General features: G+C 31.8%; 5 protein-coding genes across 6 annotated transcripts; 2 read left to right on the forward strand and 3 right to left on the reverse strand.

Annotated features, from left to right (window-relative positions):
- Positions 1-1,063: 1,063 nt before the first annotated feature.
- LOC129298592 (F-box protein At5g51380-like) lies at positions 1,064-3,123 on the forward strand. Its single transcript, XM_054937014.1, has 2 exons — positions 1,064-1,764; positions 2,047-3,123. The coding sequence occupies exons 1-2, from the start codon at positions 1,218-1,220 to the stop codon at positions 2,412-2,414; spliced, it is 915 nt and encodes a 304-aa protein (XP_054792989.1). The 5' UTR covers positions 1,064-1,217; the 3' UTR covers positions 2,415-3,123.
- LOC129298590 (uncharacterized) lies at positions 2,444-2,917 on the forward strand. The gene has a single exon (XM_054937010.1). The coding sequence runs from the start codon at positions 2,444-2,446 to the stop codon at positions 2,915-2,917; it is 474 nt and encodes a 157-aa protein (XP_054792985.1).
- Positions 3,124-3,716: 593 nt separating the features above from the next.
- Positions 3,717-7,796, reverse strand: LOC129298591 (uncharacterized). Of its 2 annotated transcripts, none has more exons than XM_054937012.1 (8): positions 7,308-7,796; positions 6,761-6,845; positions 6,408-6,449; positions 6,142-6,310; positions 5,621-5,673; positions 5,287-5,508; positions 4,337-4,383; positions 3,717-4,244 (listed from the first exon to the last, which is right to left on the reverse strand). In XM_054937012.1, exons 1-8 carry the CDS (start codon positions 7,550-7,552, stop codon positions 4,190-4,192), a joined length of 918 nt encoding a protein of 305 aa, XP_054792987.1. In that variant the 5' UTR covers positions 7,553-7,796; the 3' UTR covers positions 3,717-4,189. The 2 variants fall into 2 exon arrangements, with proteins under 2 accessions (XP_054792987.1, XP_054792988.1); XM_054937013.1 differs by having other exon boundaries at positions 6,761-6,865; positions 7,308-7,525.
- Positions 7,797-10,130: 2,334 nt separating this feature from the next.
- LOC129298586 (cinnamoyl-CoA reductase 1-like) lies at positions 10,131-12,935 on the reverse strand. Its single transcript, XM_054937007.1, has 6 exons — positions 12,571-12,935; positions 12,167-12,336; positions 11,345-11,530; positions 10,986-11,151; positions 10,609-10,795; positions 10,131-10,354 (listed from the first exon to the last, which is right to left on the reverse strand). The coding sequence occupies exons 1-6, from the start codon at positions 12,686-12,688 to the stop codon at positions 10,216-10,218; spliced, it is 966 nt and encodes a 321-aa protein (XP_054792982.1). The 5' UTR covers positions 12,689-12,935; the 3' UTR covers positions 10,131-10,215.
- A 754-nt stretch (positions 12,936-13,689) lies between these two features.
- On the reverse strand, positions 13,690-16,286 carry LOC129298588 (cinnamoyl-CoA reductase 1-like). Its single transcript, XM_054937008.1, has 6 exons — positions 16,055-16,286; positions 15,701-15,873; positions 14,833-15,018; positions 14,402-14,567; positions 14,035-14,221; positions 13,690-13,943 (listed from the first exon to the last, which is right to left on the reverse strand). The coding sequence occupies exons 1-6, from the start codon at positions 16,254-16,256 to the stop codon at positions 13,805-13,807; spliced, it is 1,053 nt and encodes a 350-aa protein (XP_054792983.1). The 5' UTR covers positions 16,257-16,286; the 3' UTR covers positions 13,690-13,804.
- Positions 16,287-22,441: the final 6,155 nt, after the last annotated feature.

Consider the following 22,441-nt stretch of genomic DNA (forward strand, 5'->3'; position numbering starts at 1 on the left):
GGAGAAAATGCAAAGAGTACCTGCAAACGAAGAAGAGAAAGAGCCAACAGTCAAAGTAGAAGTTTTGAGATGGTGTTGACTTCTTGATAGAGTGGACCAAGAACAAAAAGTTTCAACCAAGACTATTCATTTGTGCTCAGAGAACTTAGACTTGAGTATATTCTGATAGATATTTTCTTAAAACATTTAAAATGTTCACATTCTTATATTTTTATTATTTTTAATTTGTAAAATATCTTAAAATAATATTTAAAATGTATTTTAATCTTTATTTTTAAACTTTAAGTCTCACAAATTTTTTAAAAATTTGAATTTTTTACATTTTTAAAATATCTCAAAAAATATGTTTTGTATTTTTTTTATACAATAAAAATTGAAATTTGTTTAAAACTAAATTTTTTTTTAAAAAATTGACAAATCAAGTATTTGAATCCATCCTAAATAGGCCCAAAGGTTTAAGGCCAACTTGACTACTTAAGTTTTCTCATATGATCGGACTTTTTTGAGTTGAGTTGAATAAGACTGCCCTACTAGATAGAGTGAATAATTCGAGCAAGCTGGGCTTATTTCAATTGAGCTTTAAAGTATTTCAAATTTTTTTAAAAAATCTATATAACCAAGCCTGATCCTAATTTTTTTAGGCAAGGTTCAGGCTGACTCATCGAGTTTAGCTAAAATTACCTACTCTATATACACATAGAGATGGAAATTTTAGGAGTTAGGTTTATTCGGATTAGGCTTAAAATATACTATCCTTTTAAAAAAATTCATATAATCAAGCTTGATCATAATTTTTTTTTTGAGCGAGTTCAAACTGATCTATTGAGTTTGGTTTGAATTATTGGCTCTGAATCAACAGTAATGATCCTTATTGGTTTGGATCTTGGTCCGGGTGTCAAAATGGTGGAGTCATATGGCTTTTAAGACCCAAAACATTTTGTTTTGTTTTGTTTTGTTTTGTTTGTTGGGCCAAAAGCCATAAGCAATTCCATCAAGTTTTCTCTTTCATTGTAGGGGGCAAAAAAAAAAAAAAAAACAAAAACAGTTTTCTCTTTCATTCAAAATTCAAATATCCTCTCCTCATTCTTCGGGCGTCTCTGGCCTTGTAAATCCAACAGAGAACACGCCTCTACCTGCGTTCACTTTCCCTCCTTCCTGGCTCTTCAATTTTCAGAATTGAACTTCTCCACTGAGACTGATTCTCTTGCTTCTCGAAGATGTCATTTGAATGGGCAGATTTACCTCGTGAATGCTGGGAATTGATCCTCCGATCACTCAAGCACCGCCGTGACTACGACTCTGTATCTTTGGTCTGCAAAGAATTCTACTCTATCACTCGGCGTCTTCACTCCTCTCTCACAATCTACGACTCAACGTTTCCGTTCCTTCCCCGTTTTTTTGTCCGATTTCCCGCTCTCAAATTCATCGATCTCAGTAACTTCACTGGCGACCTCAATCCCGTGCTTGCTCAGATTTCAAAATCTCGATTGGCCCTCGATTCCCTCAATATCTCGAATCAGAATTCTCTTCCCATCGATGGACTGCAAAAATTGGGTTCGAAGATGAGAAATTATCTGAGGGTTTTGATCTGTTCCGGTATTTGCGACCTTCAGGACAGCGATCTAGTCCTCATAGCTGATTCATTCCCGCTTCTAGAAGAGCTCCACATTGGCTTCCCTGAATTCGATCCCAAATTTACCGTGTCTGATTCTGGATTCACGGCGTTGACTATGAGGCTGAAAAGCCTACGCACGGTCAAAATTGGTAATTGCTTCATCACAGATGTCTCTCTTCATTCTCTGTTCGCGAATTGTGAGTTTTTGAGAGAAGTGGCGCTTGAAGATTGCAGTTTCGTGTCTCAAGTGGGCATTGCGGAAGCAATCCTGAAGAGACCGTATCTGATTTCCATCTCTCTCAGTAATGTCAAGGATCTACAACTACCTATTATTTCAAATTTTATTGATTCACTGAGGAGTTTGAAAAGTTTAACCGTTTTCGAATTTTTATATGTCTCTATATCGGATGAATTGCTCTGTTCAATGGCAGATGCGGGTCTTCCATTGAGTAAGCTTATCCTCAGGAAATGTTCCGACTATACATATAGTGGAATATCTTGCTTGTTGGCAAAATGTCAATCTGTTCAATACTTGGACCTTCAGAATGCTAATCTCATAGATCAAGATATGAGGGAGTTATCTTTGTTTCTCCGTAATGTAACCTTCATAAACCTAAGTTTTTGTTCGAAACTGACCAATTCAACATTTCTAACTCTCACAAGAAACTGTCCTGTGGTTAGTGAGATCAGAATGGAGAGGACAGATCTTGGGACAGAGGGCTTAAAAGAAGATTACTTGAATGATTTTGTTGTCCACTCTCAAGTGAAGAGACTCTTTTGGGTAGTAACTTCAAATTGAAGGACGAAGATGTCAAAAGATTTGTTTCCATGTGTCCCAATTTAGAGCTTCTTGACATAAACACTTGTGGGAATATTACAAAAGGGGTATTTGAAGCTTTAAGGGACTGCCGTAAGATTACACACCTAAGCTTAGCTGACTGTGCAGCAGTGAGCGGATTTGAGATAGGGTTTGAATTACCCAAACTGGAGGTGATGAACTTATCGCAATCAAGGATTGATGATGAAGCCCTTTCAATAGTTTCAAAGACTTGCTGTGGGCTAACACATTTGGAGTTGCAGAATTGCTTTAATGTGACATCAAACGGAGTGAGGAACGTGGTAGAAAAATCAAGCAGACTGAGAGAGATAAATTTGAAGCACTGTAATAAAGTATGTGCTGATATTATTCCATGGATGGTATCTTCAAGCTCTTCTTTGAGAAAAATAATGGCTCCCCCCAGTTTTTGTGCTAGTGAGAGCCTGACGAAACTCTTGTTGCGTCATGGATGCCGTGTTTGTTAGAGCTAGACTGCTGGTAATTTAGAGTCTCCGGAGGGCTTCTCTGATATGTAAAATAAGTTTTCTTCATTTCTCTATGACAATTTGCTCAGAAAATTAATAATTTACATTTAGCATGTTTATGCTTTTGGAAGACCACTCTACATTTTCAATTGTAATGAAGTTGTGATTACCAGTGGAAAACAGTGTTTTTCTGTTTCTTGTGTTAATTAAGTTGGAAAAGAACAAACAAAGGGATAGTCATGCATCACTCTAATGACAAACCAGGACACATGGCACCTCAAGGTTTTTTCACAATCGTTATAAATACAGAATGTCTCCCTCAAGCGCTGCATCTCAAAGAAATCTTGTTCCTTCTCTAATTTTGAAACTCACTTCTTTTTTGTTTGATACTGATATGCTTCTCTGATTGCCTCCTTATCTCTGCCCAGATAGTCATCATCGCCCCTTATCTTCTCATAATTGTGACTGATAGATTTGCCTTGTTAATCCATTCTTCTTCTTCTTGTTTTTTTTTTTTTTTAATTTCTATTGAAACTAGAATTGGAAGGAATGTCTCAACTAATTTCTAAAAAAAATTTTTTTTTGCAGTATGGTGATTAGCAGGGGCCAGAGGGAATGAATATACTCATCCCTAAATGTTTTTACTGCGAATGAGCCGCGTAAATGATTTTGTGAGTAAATTATAACCAATCAATCTGTGTTTTTAGTTTTGTGAGAATGTTCAATGAATTTATGGAGAGATGCTAATTCTAAATGGAGCTTTAGAGGCAAAGAAGGTCCAAGGAAAATACGGATATCATGTGGAGAAACTGATAATTTACCAAAATATCAAACTAAACAGTATTTCTCAGTTTTTGCAACTTGTTCTCCAGCTTCACTGGATATATTGACAAGATATAATTCTTTCTTTTGGGCCAATAATAAAATATCATTTTCAAGAGTTCTTCACCAAATGTTCTAATAAAAATGAATTAAAAGAATCACAATGTGAGAGCTTTTAACCTTTCAAAAAAAAAAAAAAAAGTTTTCGTTGGCATCATGTTCATGTCTTGAGACCCAGATAGCTTATTTTCTTGTATTGGATTTCTCTAGTGTTGCACTGAGAAACCAATATTTCTCTGGCCACTTGTTACAAAGACAGTTCCACATTCTGAGTCACCAGCTCTTTGTGAAACAAATTTTTTACCAGTCTGTGGACAGCTAACTGTCCTGTTTGACACCTTCTAATGGCAGTATTGAAGACTTTTCATTTCAGTCGTAATCAATGAAAGTTCAAAATATTCTAACATGCATTTCCTCCCCAACAACAGCAAATATCTCGTCCACCCTACGAAAAGAAGGAAAGAGGAAGATAGCGATGCATTTAGTGTTCAAAAGCATGTAGATGAACATATTTATATACACTCATGCTATGCCTACCTGTTAGTGTCTATGTTCACTTCTGCAAGCCACGCTGTTAAATAAACCTGCAATGTAGAATTCAAATGATCTCATGACAGAAATATAATTATGTACTAGTTTTAAATCTTGCAACGCCTCATGTTTTCATTATTTTTCTCATTGAAAAATGTAATAAAAATGAAAAGTGAAAGGGTTGTCTTATTCAAAACTCAAATATGAAACCCCTTCTCTCCCACTTCGCACTTCAGAACATGTGGTTCTTAGAGAGATAGAGAGAGAAAGGTGCTTTTATGTTCTCTTGAGCCGATATAGCTGAGGAGAGGAAAGGTTTCTATTTTTAGGGTCCTCCAAAGAACAGATCAAGTGGAGATAAAGTGGGACTTGAAGCTCAGAGGATTTAAAGCACAAGGCTACAAACAAGCAACCGAAACCATGAGCTTGTCTAATTGATTCAAACTAGATTGGGGCCGTGTATTGAATGAACGGGGCCTCATGACAGAAATAAGACTATATATTAGTTTTAAACTTCAATGTAGATGCTTGCAACACCTCTCATTTTTATTACTTTTTCATATTGACAGATAATAAGGATGAATAATACAAAGTCTGTTTTATTCAAAACACAACATGAAAATCCCCTCCCACTTCACACTTCAGAACACACACTTCCTAGAGAGAAAGGCGCTTTCACATTTTCTTGAGCCAATATAGCTGGGGAGAGGAAGGGTTCCCTTTTTTAGAGTCGTCCAGGGAATAAATCCAACGGCAACATGGTGGGACTTGAAGCTCGGAGGATCCAAGCACATGGCTACAGAATCAGCATATGAATCCCTGAACTTGTCTAATTGATTCAAACTTGATTGGAGCCAATTTATTGCAAGAAGCCTCATGTAGCAAACCACACTATTCAAGATTCAAGTCTTACGAATAGTATACTTGTCATAGATTTATATAATATATAACAGTACCTGTAAAACCTCAGGCATAGGCTGGTTGTCAAATTTGAGAGCTTCCATATCAGATTTCCCATCCCTCAGTCTTGGAGGAACTGGTCTACAGGTTTCCTCACAGTAAAGACTGCAGTTCTGCAAGTGATCGAATTCGCCAACATAAAGCTCATTTGAACAATCTAGCTGGTTGCCTTGCGAGATGTCACAACCAAGGGACAAGAACTCAAGAATAAGCAATCGCTGCCCATTTAAAATAGGTTCCACAGCAGCATCAAAGCAAAGGGACAATCAGAATTCATACATGAAATTTAAAAATAAAAAAAAAATCACAAGACAAGTGGCTGTAATTCACCTTCAAACACAGCTCCCATTTAAACATTTGAACCAGCTCCTCAGCCAACTTTTCTGAGAGATTTCAAGAGTTGTAACTTTTATCATTAGTAAATCCCATAAATGAGATGTGTTAGATAATACATTGAACTATTTTTAACTCCACATCTTGTTAGATGGAAATAAGGACACCATGACATTGATTTATAAGCCCATCAAACTTATTTTAACAATTAAACTCTTATTTTCCCATATTTACCATGCATCTTTTATGGGCACCGGAGCTTATAATCACAATGTCAACAGTTTTCATGCAGTCATTTATGAATTCTATGTATTTCCCTTTGTCATTCACGAAAGTCTCAAGATTCTATAACTCTGGGTTGGCCAAAACTTGACCTCAGAATTGATAGCCTAACTATGCATAATTGCATAGAACATGAAGAATTCGTAAGTTGATTAAAACAAGCATATAATTTGGGAAACTCTCTCCTCCTCTCTTTAAGGGGGGTGATGCAGAATAAGAGGGTAATAAAGTCATACCATGAGAAGCAATTGATAAAAATGAAAATACAGGGATGCCACCACCATCTCCAGAATCACTCTTGTCTTCAGAAAAACTAGCAAACTGTAGTAGTGGACTATTATTTGATCCTTTAAAGAAACATCTCATTGATCTGGTAGTATTGAAAATGTCACTAACTACACCCACCTGAAATTAGATGAAAAATAAAACATGCACAATAAATCAATTCAGTAACATCTAGCGCATTTTTGCCATAATCATGTCAATATCATACAAATTGTACCATGTCCTTATATGTAGACAATAGTTGGCCCCTTAAAAGTTCCTGAAATAGACATAAATAGTGAAGCAGTAAATAATAAGAGTATGACAAAATTTAAAATTTATAAATCACATTAGTAATATATGATGCTGGAAGAATTCACCAAAAACAAAATAATGATAAATTCTTGAAAGATGTAGGCATTAATTTTGACATTATATGTTAAAAAACATATCCCAAAACTCAGATAATTTTGAATGGTGTTGGTGCCCTAGTTACAATTACCTCCAATATAAGTTAATATAAGTTCAAATTGCTCCAGCGAGATTTATCCAAGTAGAAATACAAATTCCAGTAACATGAATAAGAACTACCTGCTGCTTTGATAGTTTGAAACAAGCTCTGTTTCTTATATCAGGCATATCGCTCAAAACACCTAAGTCCATGTTAGGCATGTACCTGCATAAACAAGAGCATAACTACAAGCACCTTATAAGAATCATATATTAAAATAAAACAACCAGTGAAAAATGTATTAAAAAAACGTTATTTGTAAATAAAAAAAAACGTTATTTGTAAATGCCAATAAAAAGTTGGACACACATGGAGGCAAAAACCTATTATCAGCTCACTCTAACAAGATAAAAATTAGCAGGATCGAGGAATTTGATTGTGATCACGGCAGGAGCACTTTTTCTCCTTTCTAAAGGATAAAACTAGTGAAAAACTTGCAGTGAACAAAGGAATTGGCTTCTCTCCACTTCCCATCTCGACCCTTGGATCAATTTTTGAATAGTTAGAATTTAATATTTCATAAAATGAATAAAACCCTGGATTTGGGAGAGAATTTGAATTTTTCCTAGTTTCTAATGTGAAATTGAGTTGCCGAAAAAAGAAAAAATGACCTTGCATATTGATTACCTTTGGGAGAGATGAGAGTTGACAAGAGCAGTTGCGCGAGATCTTCCGATAGAAGAAACAGAGGACCATTGGTTCCTATGAGACGCTAACTTGGACCACTGGTTCCTGAGATTTCGCTGCGCAGCAGGCCTCCATAGTCTGCCCACCGTCGGTGGCAATGGAGATAAAGTCGAGTTCGAGCTCTGGAGTTTGGAATCGCTGGTTCGAGAAGAAGAAGATGTTGTTGAATCTATGGTTTCCATCATTGAGAATTTCCCAGCTTTGCTCTATACCATTCATAAACGGCTAGTTTGGTTGACAGAAACTTCAGCGAGGAAGAGGGGAAAGGGAGGCGGGGTTTTCCGGCGGCCGAGTTTCTGGGTTGGCGAGGGAGGACTGAACTGTGGATTTCTTATTTCCGGCGAACGAAGGAGACGCGTTTCATGCCGTAGGTGAGGGTCGAGCTGAGCCGCCGAGAGAGGGAGGGGAGGGTCGGAGGGCGAGAGCGGATGCACATCAAACTGCCTCAACTATCGTCGATACTCGCTAATATATACTTTCATGATATGTCTTCGTAAAATATTATAATATTATTTTTTTAATATAAAAATTTTTTAATTTTCAATATATATATATATATATATATATATAACATTTTTAAATTATGAATCGATGCTTAAAGCCAATACAAAAAAAATTAAAAAAAATAAAATTTTATTAAAAAATATGGTATTAAACTTATTATTATTATTCTTTTACTTGCTTTTAAAGTAGAATATTAGATTTTATTTAAAAAATAAGTTTTAGATGTAATAAATGAAAAAAATTACATTTTTCTTAATTATAAAAGTATGAAAATGTAATCTTATAATATATAAAGTTGCAAGTTGCAAGTAAAACAAAATATAGAAGCTATTTTTTTTTTCAAATAATAGTTGAGAAAGAGAAAATATTGATACTATATTTATTAGTAGGAATTAGATGGTGGGTAATTAGACAAGGATGGAAAACTATGCATGTATATTAGTTTGAACATTTTCTAAATTAAAATTATATTTTTAATGTCTTTTATGATTTTACCTATCTATATGCACGTATCAATAATATATCATATTTTACTTTTTTTAAAATAACATTATTATGTATCCAATATATATATATATATATATATTAATGTATTATAGCTTTAAAAGTACTTTTTATTGATTTCTTTTTACGTTAGGGCAGCTAGAGAAAAATTCTATTATTATTTTCATTTAGCTCTGATTTTGTCAACCTTCTAAAATAAATCTTCTTTTTGTTTTGTTTTGTTTTTTTTTTTTTTGCCAATATAATGAATCTTCCATTGCATAAGCTGAAATAGTAGACGTGACTATTTTTATGATTGTTTATACATAGAAAGCAATCCTATTGGAAGTATAATTGAGAATTAAATATGAACACATTTTTTAATGAAAATTTGAATATTAATTCATCATGTTATGAGAGACTAACTCATTCTAATAAATTGAATCCCATTAGTTATTTTTTAAGAATTGTAAAAATAATTATTTTAATATAGTTTATTATTAATAATTAGTAACAACCAATTATTTTATTATTCTTCACAATAGGGACATTATAGTGATTTACTATTTTTTTCCCTCCATCATTTTTATCTACCCAAACATAAATCAAGCATCAAACAATATTTCTTTCCTTTAGATACAAAAATCATCAATAGTTGTCAGCCTGATTTTTTTGTCTCTCAAAACAAATTTTTTTTTAAACAGTCTTCCAACCAAATGGATCCAAGGATTGCTACCTTGCTGGTTAAAAAAAAGAAAAGAAAAGAAAAGGCAAAGCATAATTGCAATACGGTATCTTTGTTTTAATGTGATATCATCTGCCAAAGCATAAAAAAGACGACAACATCAAAAAGAACTAATTGCCTGAGAAGAAGACCATCTTTAATTGCTATATCTTCATTATGTAGAGTACTGTAGCCAGTGGTTTTAAAATACATCTAAACCTCCTTTCATTCAAACTTTCAAAGAAATTGAAGGAGTTAAATCATATAGATTATTCCCGTAAGAATTCAAAAAATGTGGCTTTTGAAAAAGCAAATGCAACTTAAAAGCAACAGTTCCTCTCATCTCATCGATCAATGCATGACATTTTTTATGTTATGATTTTGGATTTTTTTCTGAGAGACTATAATAACTTCATAGTTTTAAATATGACTAGATCATAATCTTTTTGCACGGCTTTACCATAACCTTATATAAAAAAAAAAAAGCAACAATTCCTTCTTGAACCCACCAACATGAACTCACTAAGAAGGGGAAAAAAGGCAACACTACATTGTAGTTTGGTTTGGAAGGAGAGGAAAAATTTTAAAAAAATTTTCCATCCCTCCACCTTACCAAACACCTTGTCCCATTCAAACAAGAGAAGGGGCTCCCCTCCCCTTGTTTGGTAAGATGGAGGGGAGGAAAAATTTTAACCCTCCTCTCCCAAATTGAGAGGATTTCTCCTTTCATCCCCTCCAAAACTTCCCCCCTCTCCCAAATTGAGGGGACCCATCCCTCCCCCACCCTCCCCACCTTTGTCCTCTCCTCCCCCTCCCTCAAACCAAATACAATCTAAGCTGCGCATAAATTGAGAGACCCAAAGGTTTATATATAGATTTTTTTATAAAAAAAAAATCCTGAATATTTATTATTTCTAAATGTGTTGTCATCATATAAATTAAAATTTAAACATGATTTTATTTTATAATATGTTATTTTGAAATAAAATTATATTTTATAAATTAAGATTTCAACATTTTAGTTTAGAATTTGTCAGTTCCAATTCCATACATATTAATAATATAAATAACAATTAGCTTCAAAGGATCCAAATTGGTTCCGAAGTCAAAGTGCGTCCGCTACAGAGAGAATCAAAGTTATTTTGATTCCAGAAGCCCTGCGGCCTTATAGCTCTCAACAGAATCAACTAGTGTTTCTTCCAGCGGCCTGTATCTCCAACCCAACCTCTGCAGTTTCTCTGAGCTTAACTTTATGCGATCATCTACTTCAATAAAGCTGCAAAAGTAATTACACTTGTTAAACAAGGTGAAATGAAGTGCACAAGAACAGAAACCGAAACTGTGAAATACTAAATAAGAACTTTGAAGTTGTAAATATGGCAGTTTGAGTAGCAAATTCATAAACTTAATGAGTAAACGTGTCCTCATTTTACATTAATGTTCTTACATGATCTTCAATTGTCATTCTCTCTACATAAAAACAAGAGCATATATGGTTTGATTTTATTAACTACGGGAACTGAAGCTTACCTTTTAGGGTATCTATAGTTTGGATATAAACGTCTTAATTTCTCCACCAAGTCATCTGTGTTGATAGAATGTGCAGTGCATAAGTATCTCCCCTCTGCCTCAGGCTTTTCAAAAGCCATTAATATTGCATCAGCTACATCCCGAACATCTACTATCCACCGTTGTTTATTCTCCAGCGACTCAGCATCTTAGGTTTTAGACAAATATTGCAAGAAAGAAACGGCTAAATAAATTGCCAGACCTGAATTTATTCTATTGTACAGATAAAGCCTTACGGTTCTTAAGATGATAAGGCGTTAGAGCTGTGTCTATGGTATAAAACAATGACGCTCCAATAGATAGCAAAACAAAGAATTTGATAAGGCGTTAGCAAGTACCTTTAAATAGTTTGAGGAGAATCAAGCTACTTGCATTGACAGTGGTTGACTGTAAAATAGGCCCCAACACTATGGTAGGACAAATACTAACCACTGCAAGCCCAGTATTCCTGGCAAAGTCCAGAGCCTGCAACTCTGCCTCTGCTTTGGCATAGCAATACCAGTTCTGAATCATGAGTGAAATGAGAGTAAGGGAATATTCTTGATAATCGAGGGACTGAAACGTAATGTATTATTACCAGATAAAAATTCAAGTAATATAGCATGCCGCATTAAAGACACTGTTACTTTCAAATAAAGGACCAGCTTCAGGTCCAAAACCATAAGCTCGTAAGTGATAAAAGTTCACGGTTTCAGACCTTAGTTCTTCTGCAGTACTCTTTATCAGACCAACAGGACTCATCGATTACTTCATCCTTGGACAAGTTGGGGTTCACGGAAACAGCAACTTGAGAAGATACAAAGACAACCCGTTCCACTTTTGCTTCAAGACAAGCTTTGAGGACATTAGTAGTGCCTTTCACAGAAGGTTCAATCATTTCAACCTGTAGAAAATGTCAAGTGCCAATTATAAACCAATGCTTGATCTCAATGTTGCAACTCTCAAACAAAACCTAACATCTAAGACTTACGATGAAATAAAAATATTCATAGCCTAAATTTCATTGAGTTCACTCACGAGACAGCAGAAATGTCAACAATCACAAGAATATTGGTTGCTTGATTCACTCCACATACAAGTTCCATATTGAAGAAATGTTACAAATGATAGATAATGCTGCATTGGTTCAAAGAAGGAAACTCTAAATCCCATTGCTGCTAGCAAATATCAAGGGAGATAGTGACATAGTGTGCATGCGGGGAAATGACAAAATTTACAATATTTGAAGTTTTGAACTGAGTCGGAATTTCGAGTGAACATAATGAACTAATACAAGATAATTATGGCGTCAGTTGAATGAAATTTGGATGTTTTCACTTTTCAACTCTGAAGCAGTTTCCACAAAAAAGCAATGGAATCTCAAATACGTATGTTTTAAAAGAACAGTTTCAACTTCCAGGCAATATTGATAAAGGCAAAATTTAAAACGCGCTTGCATGGCAAAAAGGGTAGCCTAAACATTCTAGAAACAAAATAGTAAGAATTCAGCTAATTTTAAACCCATGGAGTAAAAACTTACCTCAGGATTGGCCACAGTTGTAGAGGGCACAGGACAAGCAACATGGAAAACTGTTCTACATCCAACAATTGCCGAAGAAAGAGACTCGTAATCTAAGAGTTCAGCCTTGAAGAGCTTTAGGTTCTCAGAAGCACCCTCGAATTTAAGTAAGTGATCGTACTTGTGATTACCTGATCAGACACAAAGGGTTAAAGAAATTGACGAACTGATCCGAGGGTAAGGGAAAGCAATTCTATTTTTCAAAAAAGAGGCAAAAACCTACGCGTCCCGATCAGACTTGCAAACAGATAACAATGCGATTCAATCACGCAAATGCAATAAATGAAATCGAACTAATCCAATTGAGTATAAACGCTTTCAAAATTAAGGGAGAAATGGAAGAAGAAAGTGAAAATAAAAGAGACCAGGTTCTCTAACGGTGCCATGAACAAAATAGCCCTTGGAAAGAAGAAGCTTAACGAGCCAAGACGCCACAAAGCCTCCAGCACCAGTTACGCAAACCTTCGTAGCTACACTTGCCATTTCCTTATCCTCGCAACTCAGACTTCAAGAACTATGAACTTTCTGGTAAACCCAATAACAAATCATTACAAAATTATATGGACAAATAATTCCCTGAATGCACCCATTATTACTTCCCCGTTTAAAATTAGTGAACCCTTTTTTTAGAGTATTTTTCTTGAGATACTTATTAAATAATGGTAAGCATAAAAAAAAGAAAAAAGAATGTGTAATTTAAGACATTATCAACTAATTTTTAGATGTATATATTAATTAAAAGTATTTTATAATTTTGAATATATTTTTTAATAAAAAGTCAAATTTTTTTAATCAAGGAAATTGATGAGTATAATAAAAAGGCCCAGGCAAAAAAGTTGAACTTACATTTTTAGGCCGAAGAGTAGAACTATACACTCAAACTCATTTAGATTGGGACAAAAACACACAAAGGCCCGGAGGATTAAAAAGAAAATCTGACCCAAACGAAGAGAACAAAAACTCACGACAACAAAACAAAACCAGAAAGACGACGTCATCAAGAAGAACTAATTGCCTGAGAAGAAGACCATCATTAATTGATATATCTTCATTATGCAGGGTACTGTGGCCAGTGATTTTAAAATGCTTCTAAACCTCCTTTCATTCAAACTTTCAAAGAAATTGAAGGAGTTAAAACATATAGATTATTCCCGTAAGAATTGAAAAAACGTGGCTTTTGAAAAAGCTAAGGCAACTCAAAAGCAACAGTTCCTTCTTGAACCCACCAACATGAACTCACCCTCGGAACACTGAAACAAGAGGGGGGAAAAGGCAACATTGCATTGTAGGCCTCTAAGTGGCTGCATGTACATTCAGAGACCCAGAGGTTTATATATAGATTTTTATCAAAAAAAAAAAAACAATCTAAAGATGTATCATTTCTAGACGTGCTGTCATCATATAAATTAAAATTTAAACATGATTTTATTTTATAATTTGTTATTTTGAAATAAAATTATATTTCATAAATTAAAATTTCGACATTTTAGCTTAGAATTTGTTAGTTCCATACATATTAATAATATAAATAACAACTAGTTTCAAAGGATCCAAATTGGTTCCGAAGTCAAAGTGCGTCCGCTACAGAGAGAATCAAAGTTATTTTGATTCCAGAAGCCCTTCGGCCTTATAGCTCTCAACAGAATCAACTAGTGTTTCTTCCAGTGGCCTGTATCTCCAATCCAACCTCTGCAGTTTCTCTGAGCTTAACCTTATGCGATCATCTACTTCAATAAAGCTGCAAAAGCACAAAACTAATTAAACAAGGTTACATAAAGTACACATGAGCGGCGACCATACCATATATTTCCTATGCTCTTAAAAACCACCTTTTAGGGTAGCTATAGTTAGGATATAATCGTCTTAATTTCTCCACCAATTCATCTGTGTTGATAGAATGTGCAGTGCATATGTATCTCCCTTCTGCTTCAGGCTTCTCATAAGCCATTAGTGTTGCATCGGCTACATCACGCACATCTACTATCCACCGATGTTTATTCTCCAGTGATTCAGGACCTTCAGTTCCAGACAAATATTGCAAGGAAGAAATGGTCAAATCAATTGCCGACCCAAAATTCATTCTATTTTATAGTAAAAAAAAAAAAAAAAAAAAAAAGCTGTGTCTACGGTATAAAACAATGAGGCATCAACATCAGTATATTGCAAAACAGAATTTAATAAGGCAATAGCTAGCACCTTTACATAGTTTGAGGAGAACCAAACTACTTGCATTGACAGTGGTTGACTGTAAAATTGGCCCCAACACCAGGGTAGGACAAATAGTTACCACTGGAAGCCCTGTGTTTCTGGCAAATTCCAAGGCCTGCATCTCTGCCTCTGTCTTGGAATAACAATACCAGTTCTGGAACATGAGTGAAAAAAGAGTGAGCAAATATTCTTGATCATTGAGTGATTAACATGCAAAGTAACTTTACCAAATAAAACAATGACAAGTCTAACCTTACTAAATAGGGCCGGCTATATAGATATCAATTCAATCTATTTACCAAATAGAAATTCGAGTAAAATAGTATGCCAGATGAAAAACGATATTACTTTCAAAATAAAGGGCCAAATACAAAACCAAACCATAAGCTCATAAGTGACAACAGTTCAAAGCTTTAGACCTTAGTTCTTCTGCACCAATCTTTATCAGACCAACAGGACTCATCAATTACTCCATCCTTGGGCAAGTTGGGGTTCCTGGAAACAGCGCCTTGACTGGATACAAAGACAACCCGTTCCACTTTTGCTTCAAGACAAGCTTTGAGGACATTAGCAGTGCCCTTCACAGAAGGCTCAATAACTTCTACCTGTAGAAAACTTTTAGTAGAACATGCAAAACTCTTAGAAAATATCAAGTCCCAGTTATAATCAGAATCTTGCTCTCAATATTGCAATGCTCTCAAACGATACTAACATCTGAGACTTCAATTCCATTGATATACAAAAAAACATAGCATAAATTTCATTATAAGTTAACTAAGAGACAAGATAGAAATTACATCAATCAAATAAAATAAGTATTGCGTGCCTGATTCAATTCACATATTAGGTTCTATATCGAAGAAAACGATATAAACAAAGGCTCATTGTCCCATTGGTTGAAATTAAGAAACTCTAAAACCAATTGATACAAGAAAATATCAAGGAATAGTGGGTATACAGGAAATGGAAAAAAAACTTGTGATCTTTGAACCAAGTCAGAATTTCATGTCAATATGATGAACTAATAAAAGACAATGAAGGAGTCAATTGAAATTTGGAGGGTGTTTCCACTTCCGAAGCAATTTCCACCAATAAGCAATAAAATGTTAAACACACGTGTGCTTTTACTTAAACTAACAGTTCCAAACTAACAGTTTCAGCTTTGAAGTCGAAGCAATATTGATAAAGGCATAATTCCAAACCAGTTTGCCTATAAAAAATTTGCCTGAACAATCTAGAAGAACAAACAGTAAGATTCAGCTTATTTGAAACCCAGGAAGACCTTGCCTCAGGATTGGGTACAATTGTGGAGGGCACAGGACAAGCAACATGGAAAACTGCTCTGCATCCAGCAATCGCCGAAGAAAGAGACTCGTAATCTAAGAGGTCAGCCTTGAAGAACTTAAGGTTCCCAGAAGCTCCCTCGAATTTAAGCAAGTGATCGTACTTCTGATTACCCGATGAAAAATAGAGGGTTTAAGAAATTGTTTTGAACAACTGAACAAAAAAAAAAAACAATAAATACATGACTCTTGATAAGACTTGCAAAAAGAAAACAATGCGATTCAATAATGCAGTAAATGAAAATTTTCTAATCCAAAAGAGCATGATAGATTTCAGAAGCAGGGGGAAATGGGAAAAGACCAGGTTCTCTGACGGTGCCGTGAACAAAATAGCCCTTGGAAAGAAGAAGCTTAACGAGCCAAGACGCGATAAAGCCTCCAGCACCAGTCACGCAAACCTTCGTAGCTGCACCTGCCATTTCCTGGTCCTCGCAAGCAAGACTCAGACTCGAAGAAGCACCCAGGCTACACGAGCACACTCTACTTTCATTTGGATCCATGTTTTGAGTTCGGGCCACGCAAGCGGCCAATGGCCGATAGGGTCAACACTCAACCAGGGTGCAAGCTTAGTTGCTGCCCAACCCAACTTATTTGTTGAATAGGGAAAATTAATTTTTAATTTTTAATTTATTTATAATTCAATCCTTTAATTATAACTCATCATAATTCAGTTTTTCAACTGTAACTCATTACGATTCAATCTCTTAACTTTTGATTCGCTTATAATTCAGTCTTTATTTTTTAATTTTTTTAAAAAAATTCCTTATCAAATAAGAGGGATAAAAGAAATGCTCATATATTATTCTAAAATACCCTCCTCTTATTCTTTGATGTGAAATCTAAACTAACATGAAAAAAAAAAGAATTAACAAAAGTTAAGGGACTGAATTATAAGTGATTTAAAAGTTGAAGGACTGAGTCACAGCGAGTCATAATTAAAGGATTGAATTTCAAGTAAATTAAAAGTTAAAAGAGTAAAAAATTAATTTTTTCTTTTAAATATATTCAACTGGAGAACATATATTTATCTTCCATCAGATTTTAGCATAAGCAAATTTTTTTGTTGCTTTTGCATTGAAAAAATCAGGTTCAAAGTGTTTAAGGATTCATTCAACGCACTGTTGTTTATTTTGCCTTTCTCTTCGATGTAGCAAATTGGTTTAAACCCAAACTAAAGTTTGGATTTGTGTTTTCAAAATTATATTGGATTCAAAAATCTTGTTTGGGTAAAAATGGTAGGTAAATGACTTTTAGTTTAAACTTAAAATTGTAGAAACTGATTTTTTTTATTTTGCTTTTAACTTTTTATGCTCATTTATCAATTTATTTTAGCTTTTTAAAATTTACAAATAATGCTCCTTAATTATACATACACTTTTTAAAAAAATTTAATTTAAAGTTTAATATTTTATTAAAGAGATCAAATTACACAAATAAATCTACATTACAAAATTTAAGCCCTTTTAAGTCATTATATTTCTAAATTCATTTTTAAATTATATAATTCAAACAAATTTTAATTTATTAAATTTTACCTTATCCTTCGTTTGCAAATTTTAATTTATAAAAACTTCAGTTTATAAATTTTAATCCAAATATACACTGTGATAACCACATTGCTTCACACCTATTACCAAGGTTAACATGGTTTCTTTATCAAAAACAAATTATCCTCAAAAGCCAAAATATATACTATGTATATACACTCCTTTCATTTAAAAATATAAGATATTTTTAATTAAATTTTACTTTTAATAAAATAGTTAATTACTTTTTAACTAACCTTATTTTTTCATATTTACCTTTATTAAATACCCTACAATAAATATAAAGTCATTATCAATAGGGACATTTTAAAAAAAGGCAATAATTACACCTCGAAAGATTAAAAATGCCTTACATTTTTAAACATCCAACTCCTTAAAAAATACCTTACATTTTTGAATGAAGGAAATTATATATATATATATATATATCCAAGGCTATATTCAAGATTAAATTGCAAATTGCATAAGTAATAGATTTTCTACCTCATGCACATTAAAAATTAAAAATTAAAAATATGAACAATAACTTGTTTCATTCCCACACAAATTATTTTATAATTGTTACCTTATATGTGTAACAAATATAAAGAACAATTTAGTTTTCAAGAATGTATTATCCTCACATAAATTAAAATTAATGCTTGTTCATTTACCAAAAAACATTAATGCTTGTTCTATCTTATAATTAAAGCTAATGTATTATTACCCAAAAAAATAATAAAATTAAAGCTTGCTCTATCTTTTAATTTTTAATTTTAAAATTTAAAATTTATGTGTTATATATGCACAAATTAAAATTTTAAAATAACATATCCTAGTTTAGAATTTAATAAGCCCTATACATATTAACAATATATACAACATATTATTCTATTTTTTAATTTTTTACCCCATGCACATTAACAACATAAAATATATACCATGTGCATATTGAAAAAAATAAATAAAGGTTATTGAGTAATGTGGCATAATGGCCCTGAAAAATATATTAATTAAAAAATTTGAAAGAAGCTTTGAAAATTTTAGAATGTGGCTCATTTATGATCAATTGGAGTGTGATTTTCCCATTTTATCCCAAAACAAATAAAAAAACTTGTGTAACAAAATAGCAAAACTCCTGTAACTGAATGATTATAATCATAGCCATTTACGATCATATATTAGTTTAATACTTAAACACTTTTGAATGCTTCACCTTCAGCTTAGTGGGTATAATTTATTTCAAATTTAAGAATGGGAGTGAGATTTCAGATTTGAAGAGAAGGGCCATTCTTGTCATTTCAAGTTAAATTAAATATTAATCTAGCCATATTGCAAAATATTTAAAATGTTGGGTTGTTATTTTTATTTAATTTTATTAAATGGGTTTTATGTGCAAAAGTTTCAAAAGTTATTATCCCCCATGTATTAAAAATATAAAAACATTATGCCCCAACTCTAAATCAATATGTTATGACAATTAAGTAATAAACTAAATTATGAGGCATCGTGCTAATATTTCATAAATATTAAAATGACCATCAAATAGTAGTTAGGTTAAGTTTTGAACTATGCAATGGAGTTATGAAAACTTCAATTTCGTTCTTTATAGATGAAGTATTTTAATTTAATTTAGTTTGTAATAAAACATTCTCATATATAAGTTAAAGTATAAAATTAATAATGTGAGAAGGTGGAAGTAACTTAGAAAGTGAAAAAATCATTAATACCAAATGAGTTTCATGAAGGCTAAACTTTTACATATAACCATACTTGAGGTCAACTCTATCAACAGTATTGCTCTGCTTCTTCTCACTCACTCACTCCATCTAAATTTATATCTTGAGTATTAAATAGATTATTAAATGATAACATGCTGCCAATATTATTGTCCTTTTTTTAGTAAACAAAGAGTAGTATCAATGCTATTTCTAACAATTTTTATTTTTGTTTCCCTTCAAGTGGTATCAAAATATATTTTCATACAATTCAAAAAATATCAACATATTTTTAAATTTATGTATTTTAAAATAATTAATACTCTAAAATTTTTAGGGTTTTGCAATATACCCTCAATACACATATAAATATCAAAGTAGTCAATTAAAAAATATAAACTAAGTCTGAAAATATGGCTTACAAAAGTTAGGACTTACATATGAGAAAGAGAAATAGATATTAATACATAAGTAAATAGGAGTCAGACTTTTAAATTAAGTTCACATGATTTAGGACAAGAAATTCAACATGCACTAGACTCTTTCATAATCAATGGTTAGAATGAGCAAAGAATGTGTCTTTAATGATGTCATAATAAAACTTAACAAAAGATATTAAGTTTCAATTAACATAAAGAAATTAATATATAAAAAACAAATAATTGCGGGCTTAAAGTCTAAAATAATATGTTATAACCTCTGTTGCAAGTCTTCCTTAAATTATTGTTTCCTTTTTTATTTTAAATCAGATTTTTTTAAATTATACATTTTCATAAATAAATAAAAAAAGTAAGACACTAGATATACATCTTTTTTACATTTTGTTTGCTCACAATAAAATATATTGCCAATATTAATGTTTGTTTACTATACAAATAGATATTAGAGCCTTTTCTAACTATTTTTGATTTATTTTTTTCTATAAATGGTGTCAAAATTTATTTTCGTATATTCATATAATTTTAACTTATTTCAAAATTTTTATATTTTGAAATTCTAAATATTAATATCTTTTTAGTCTACAAAAAGTAATATCAAACCCTGTTTTTTATAATTTTTTATTTTGTATTCTAAGAATGTTAGGAAAACATGATTTTTTGAGGAATATTCTACATTAGACTAGAAAAAATGTGATTTCTCTATTTATAGAATGGGCCTCTCTAACAGAGTGATTTTAATAGTCTTTTCAAACATTAAATGAATTTGTTATGGCACATTAAGAAATTCATTAGATTATAATACATTATATTGATCTTTAATAAATATTGAAATGGCTACCAATGGAGTTAGGAAAATCTTATTTTGATCTTTATGGATGAAATATTTTAATTTAATATAATTTTAATAAAATACTTTTACATGCAAGCTAATGTTCAATATTAATATTTGAGAGAAACGAATTGAAAACTTTTTTGTGGAGGAAATAAATTGATAAATACTTCATTATAAAAGACAAAGGCGAGATTTTACTTTCTCTATTTCAATAAAATATTAAAAATAATAGTGTAACATTAGGATTCAATTAACATGAATTAGTGCGTAGAATCAGTAGAACACATGTCTTTCTTAATTTCCTAATGAAACTAAATATAGGACACTAAGATTCAATTAACATGAAACTACCAATATATAAGGCAAAATATTTGTTAGCTCAAAACGTAAGACACTAAATTGACAAAAATGTGATTTATCCTTTGGATTATATATTTTTCACTTGTCACTTCTCTTTTTTGCTCACAATAAAATACACTGTCAATATTAATGTTATTTTTAGTATAAAAATATGGCATCAAAGCCTGTTTCTAATAATTTTTTTAAATCTTGTTAAAAAATTATTTTTTTTGTATATTCATATAATTTTAACCTATCTAAAAATTTATATATTTTAAAATTTTAATATTAATATATTTTTTAATTTATAAAGAGTGCTATCAGAGCCTATTTTTAATAATTTTTTATTTTTATTTTCTAAGAATGCTGTGTGAAATGAGATTTTTGGATGAATATTTTAAAGTAGATTGAAAAAAATAAGCATACATCTAATAATTTTTTATTCTAATATCTTCTCTGTTTTAAAGAATGAGCATCTATCATAAAATAATTTTAATAGCTTTTTCAGACACTAAATAACTCTATGATGATATATTAAGAAATATATTGAAGTATCATATTAATATTCTATAAATATTAAAATAGTTATCAAACAATTGTTAGGTTTGTTTTGAACTTAGCCATCAAGTTACGAAAATCTTATTTTAGTTTATTATAAATGAAATATTTTAATTTAATTCAATTCCTAATAGAGCATTCTTACATGCAAGGTAATGTACAATATTTATGTTATTAATAAAATATTCTCACAATTCCTAATGAAGCATTTTCACATGTGAGGAATTAAATTGATAAATACCTCATATATATAAAAAGACATGGGTAAGCTTTGAAACAAATGACAATGTAACATTGAGACAAATTTTATTTAATTCATAATCAGTACTTAACATGACTAGAACACGTGTTTCTCTTAATTTTCTAATGAATCTGAATATAAAATACTAGATTTCAATTAACATGAAGCTACTAATATATAAAGCAAAATAATTGTGAGCTCAAAAAGTCGGACATTAGATTAACAAGAAAATATATCACCTTTTTGAATTATAGATCTTTCCCTCATCGCTTTTTCTTACTCATAATGAAATATACTGTCAGTACTAATATCATTTTTAGTATTTTAATAGTGGTATCAGAATGTTTCTAATAATTTTTTTATTTCATTTTCCCTATAAATGGTGTTAAAAACTTTTTTTTGTACATTCAAATAATTTCATCCTATTTCAAAATTCATATATTTTAAAATTTTCCATATTAATATCTTTTTAGTTTATAAAAATTGATATCAAAGTCTATTTCTAATAATTTTTTATTTATATTTTCTAAGAATGTTGGTGAAGTAAGACTTTTGGAGGAACATTCTAAAGTAGGTTAGGAAAATAAGCATATATTTAATGAGATCTTTTTTTCTAATATCTTCTCTGTTTTAAAGAATAGACCTCCCCATAAAGTGATTTTAAGAGCCTTTTTAAACACTAAATGAATCTATAATAACATACTAAGAAATACATTAGATTATAAGGCATCATACTGATCTTCTATAAATATTAAAATAGCCACCAAACAGTTGGTAGGTTCATTTTGAACTTAGTAATGGAGGTAGGAAAATCTCATTTTGGTTCCTTACAGATGAAATATCAAATACCTATATTAATTTGGGATGACCAGATAAACAGTACATGGACAGTAGTATTTCTTTATTTGACTGAAACGATAGTATTTCATAGTTTGCCTTGTATGGGGGTGTATTTAAAATTTGAAATTCTTGTCCTCCCATATATATTTTCATTATGGCACTTTCGTGTTGGCTTTTGGTGTAACTATTAC

Source organism: Prosopis cineraria, unplaced genomic scaffold, assembly GCF_029017545.1.
Source record: "Prosopis cineraria cultivar Desert tree isolate PC_DT_omini unplaced genomic scaffold, ASM2901754v1 PC856, whole genome shotgun sequence".
Classification (NCBI taxonomy): Eukaryota; Viridiplantae; Streptophyta; class Magnoliopsida; order Fabales; family Fabaceae; genus Prosopis; species Prosopis cineraria.

Bases quoted from the DNA above. Each gene is read 5' to 3' on its own strand.
- LOC129298588 (XM_054937008.1), bottom strand. From the start codon at position 16,256: ATGGATCCAAATGAAAGTAGAGTGTGCTCGTGTAGCCTGGGTGCTTCT. The intron at 15,019-15,700 runs GCAAGGTCTTCC...AGTTTTCTACAG, and splicing joins CAATTGTACCCAATCCTGAG to GTAGAAGTTATTGAGCCTTC. The intron at 13,944-14,034 runs GTGGTTTTTAAG...GTGCTTTTGCAG, and splicing joins AACTATAGCTACCCTAAAAG to CTTTATTGAAGTAGATGATC.
- LOC129298591 (XM_054937012.1), bottom strand. From the start codon at position 7,552: ATGATGGAAACCATAGATTCAACAACATCTTCTTCTTCTCGAACCAGC. The intron at 6,311-6,407 runs GTACAATTTGTA...ATCTAATTTCAG, and splicing joins TGTCTACATATAAGGACATG to GTGGGTGTAGTTAGTGACAT. The intron at 5,674-6,141 runs GTATGACTTTAT...GAAATCTCTCAG, and splicing joins TTTATCAATTGCTTCTCATG to AAAAGTTGGCTGAGGAGCTG.
- LOC129298590 (XM_054937010.1), top strand. From the start codon at position 2,444: ATGTGTCCCAATTTAGAGCTTCTTGACATAAACACTTGTGGGAATATT.
- LOC129298586 (XM_054937007.1), bottom strand. From the start codon at position 12,688: ATGGCAAGTGTAGCTACGAAGGTTTGCGTAACTGGTGCTGGAGGCTTT. The intron at 12,337-12,570 runs GTCTCTTTTATT...GTGTCTGATCAG, and splicing joins TGGCACCGTTAGAGAACCTG to GTAATCACAAGTACGATCAC. The intron at 11,531-12,166 runs GTAAGTTTTTAC...CATTTTCTACAG, and splicing joins CAACTGTGGCCAATCCTGAG to GTTGAAATGATTGAACCTTC.
- LOC129298592 (XM_054937014.1), top strand. From the start codon at position 1,218: ATGTCATTTGAATGGGCAGATTTACCTCGTGAATGCTGGGAATTGATC. The intron at 1,765-2,046 runs GTAATTGCTTCA...GTTCAATGGCAG, and splicing joins CCTACGCACGGTCAAAATTG to ATGCGGGTCTTCCATTGAGT.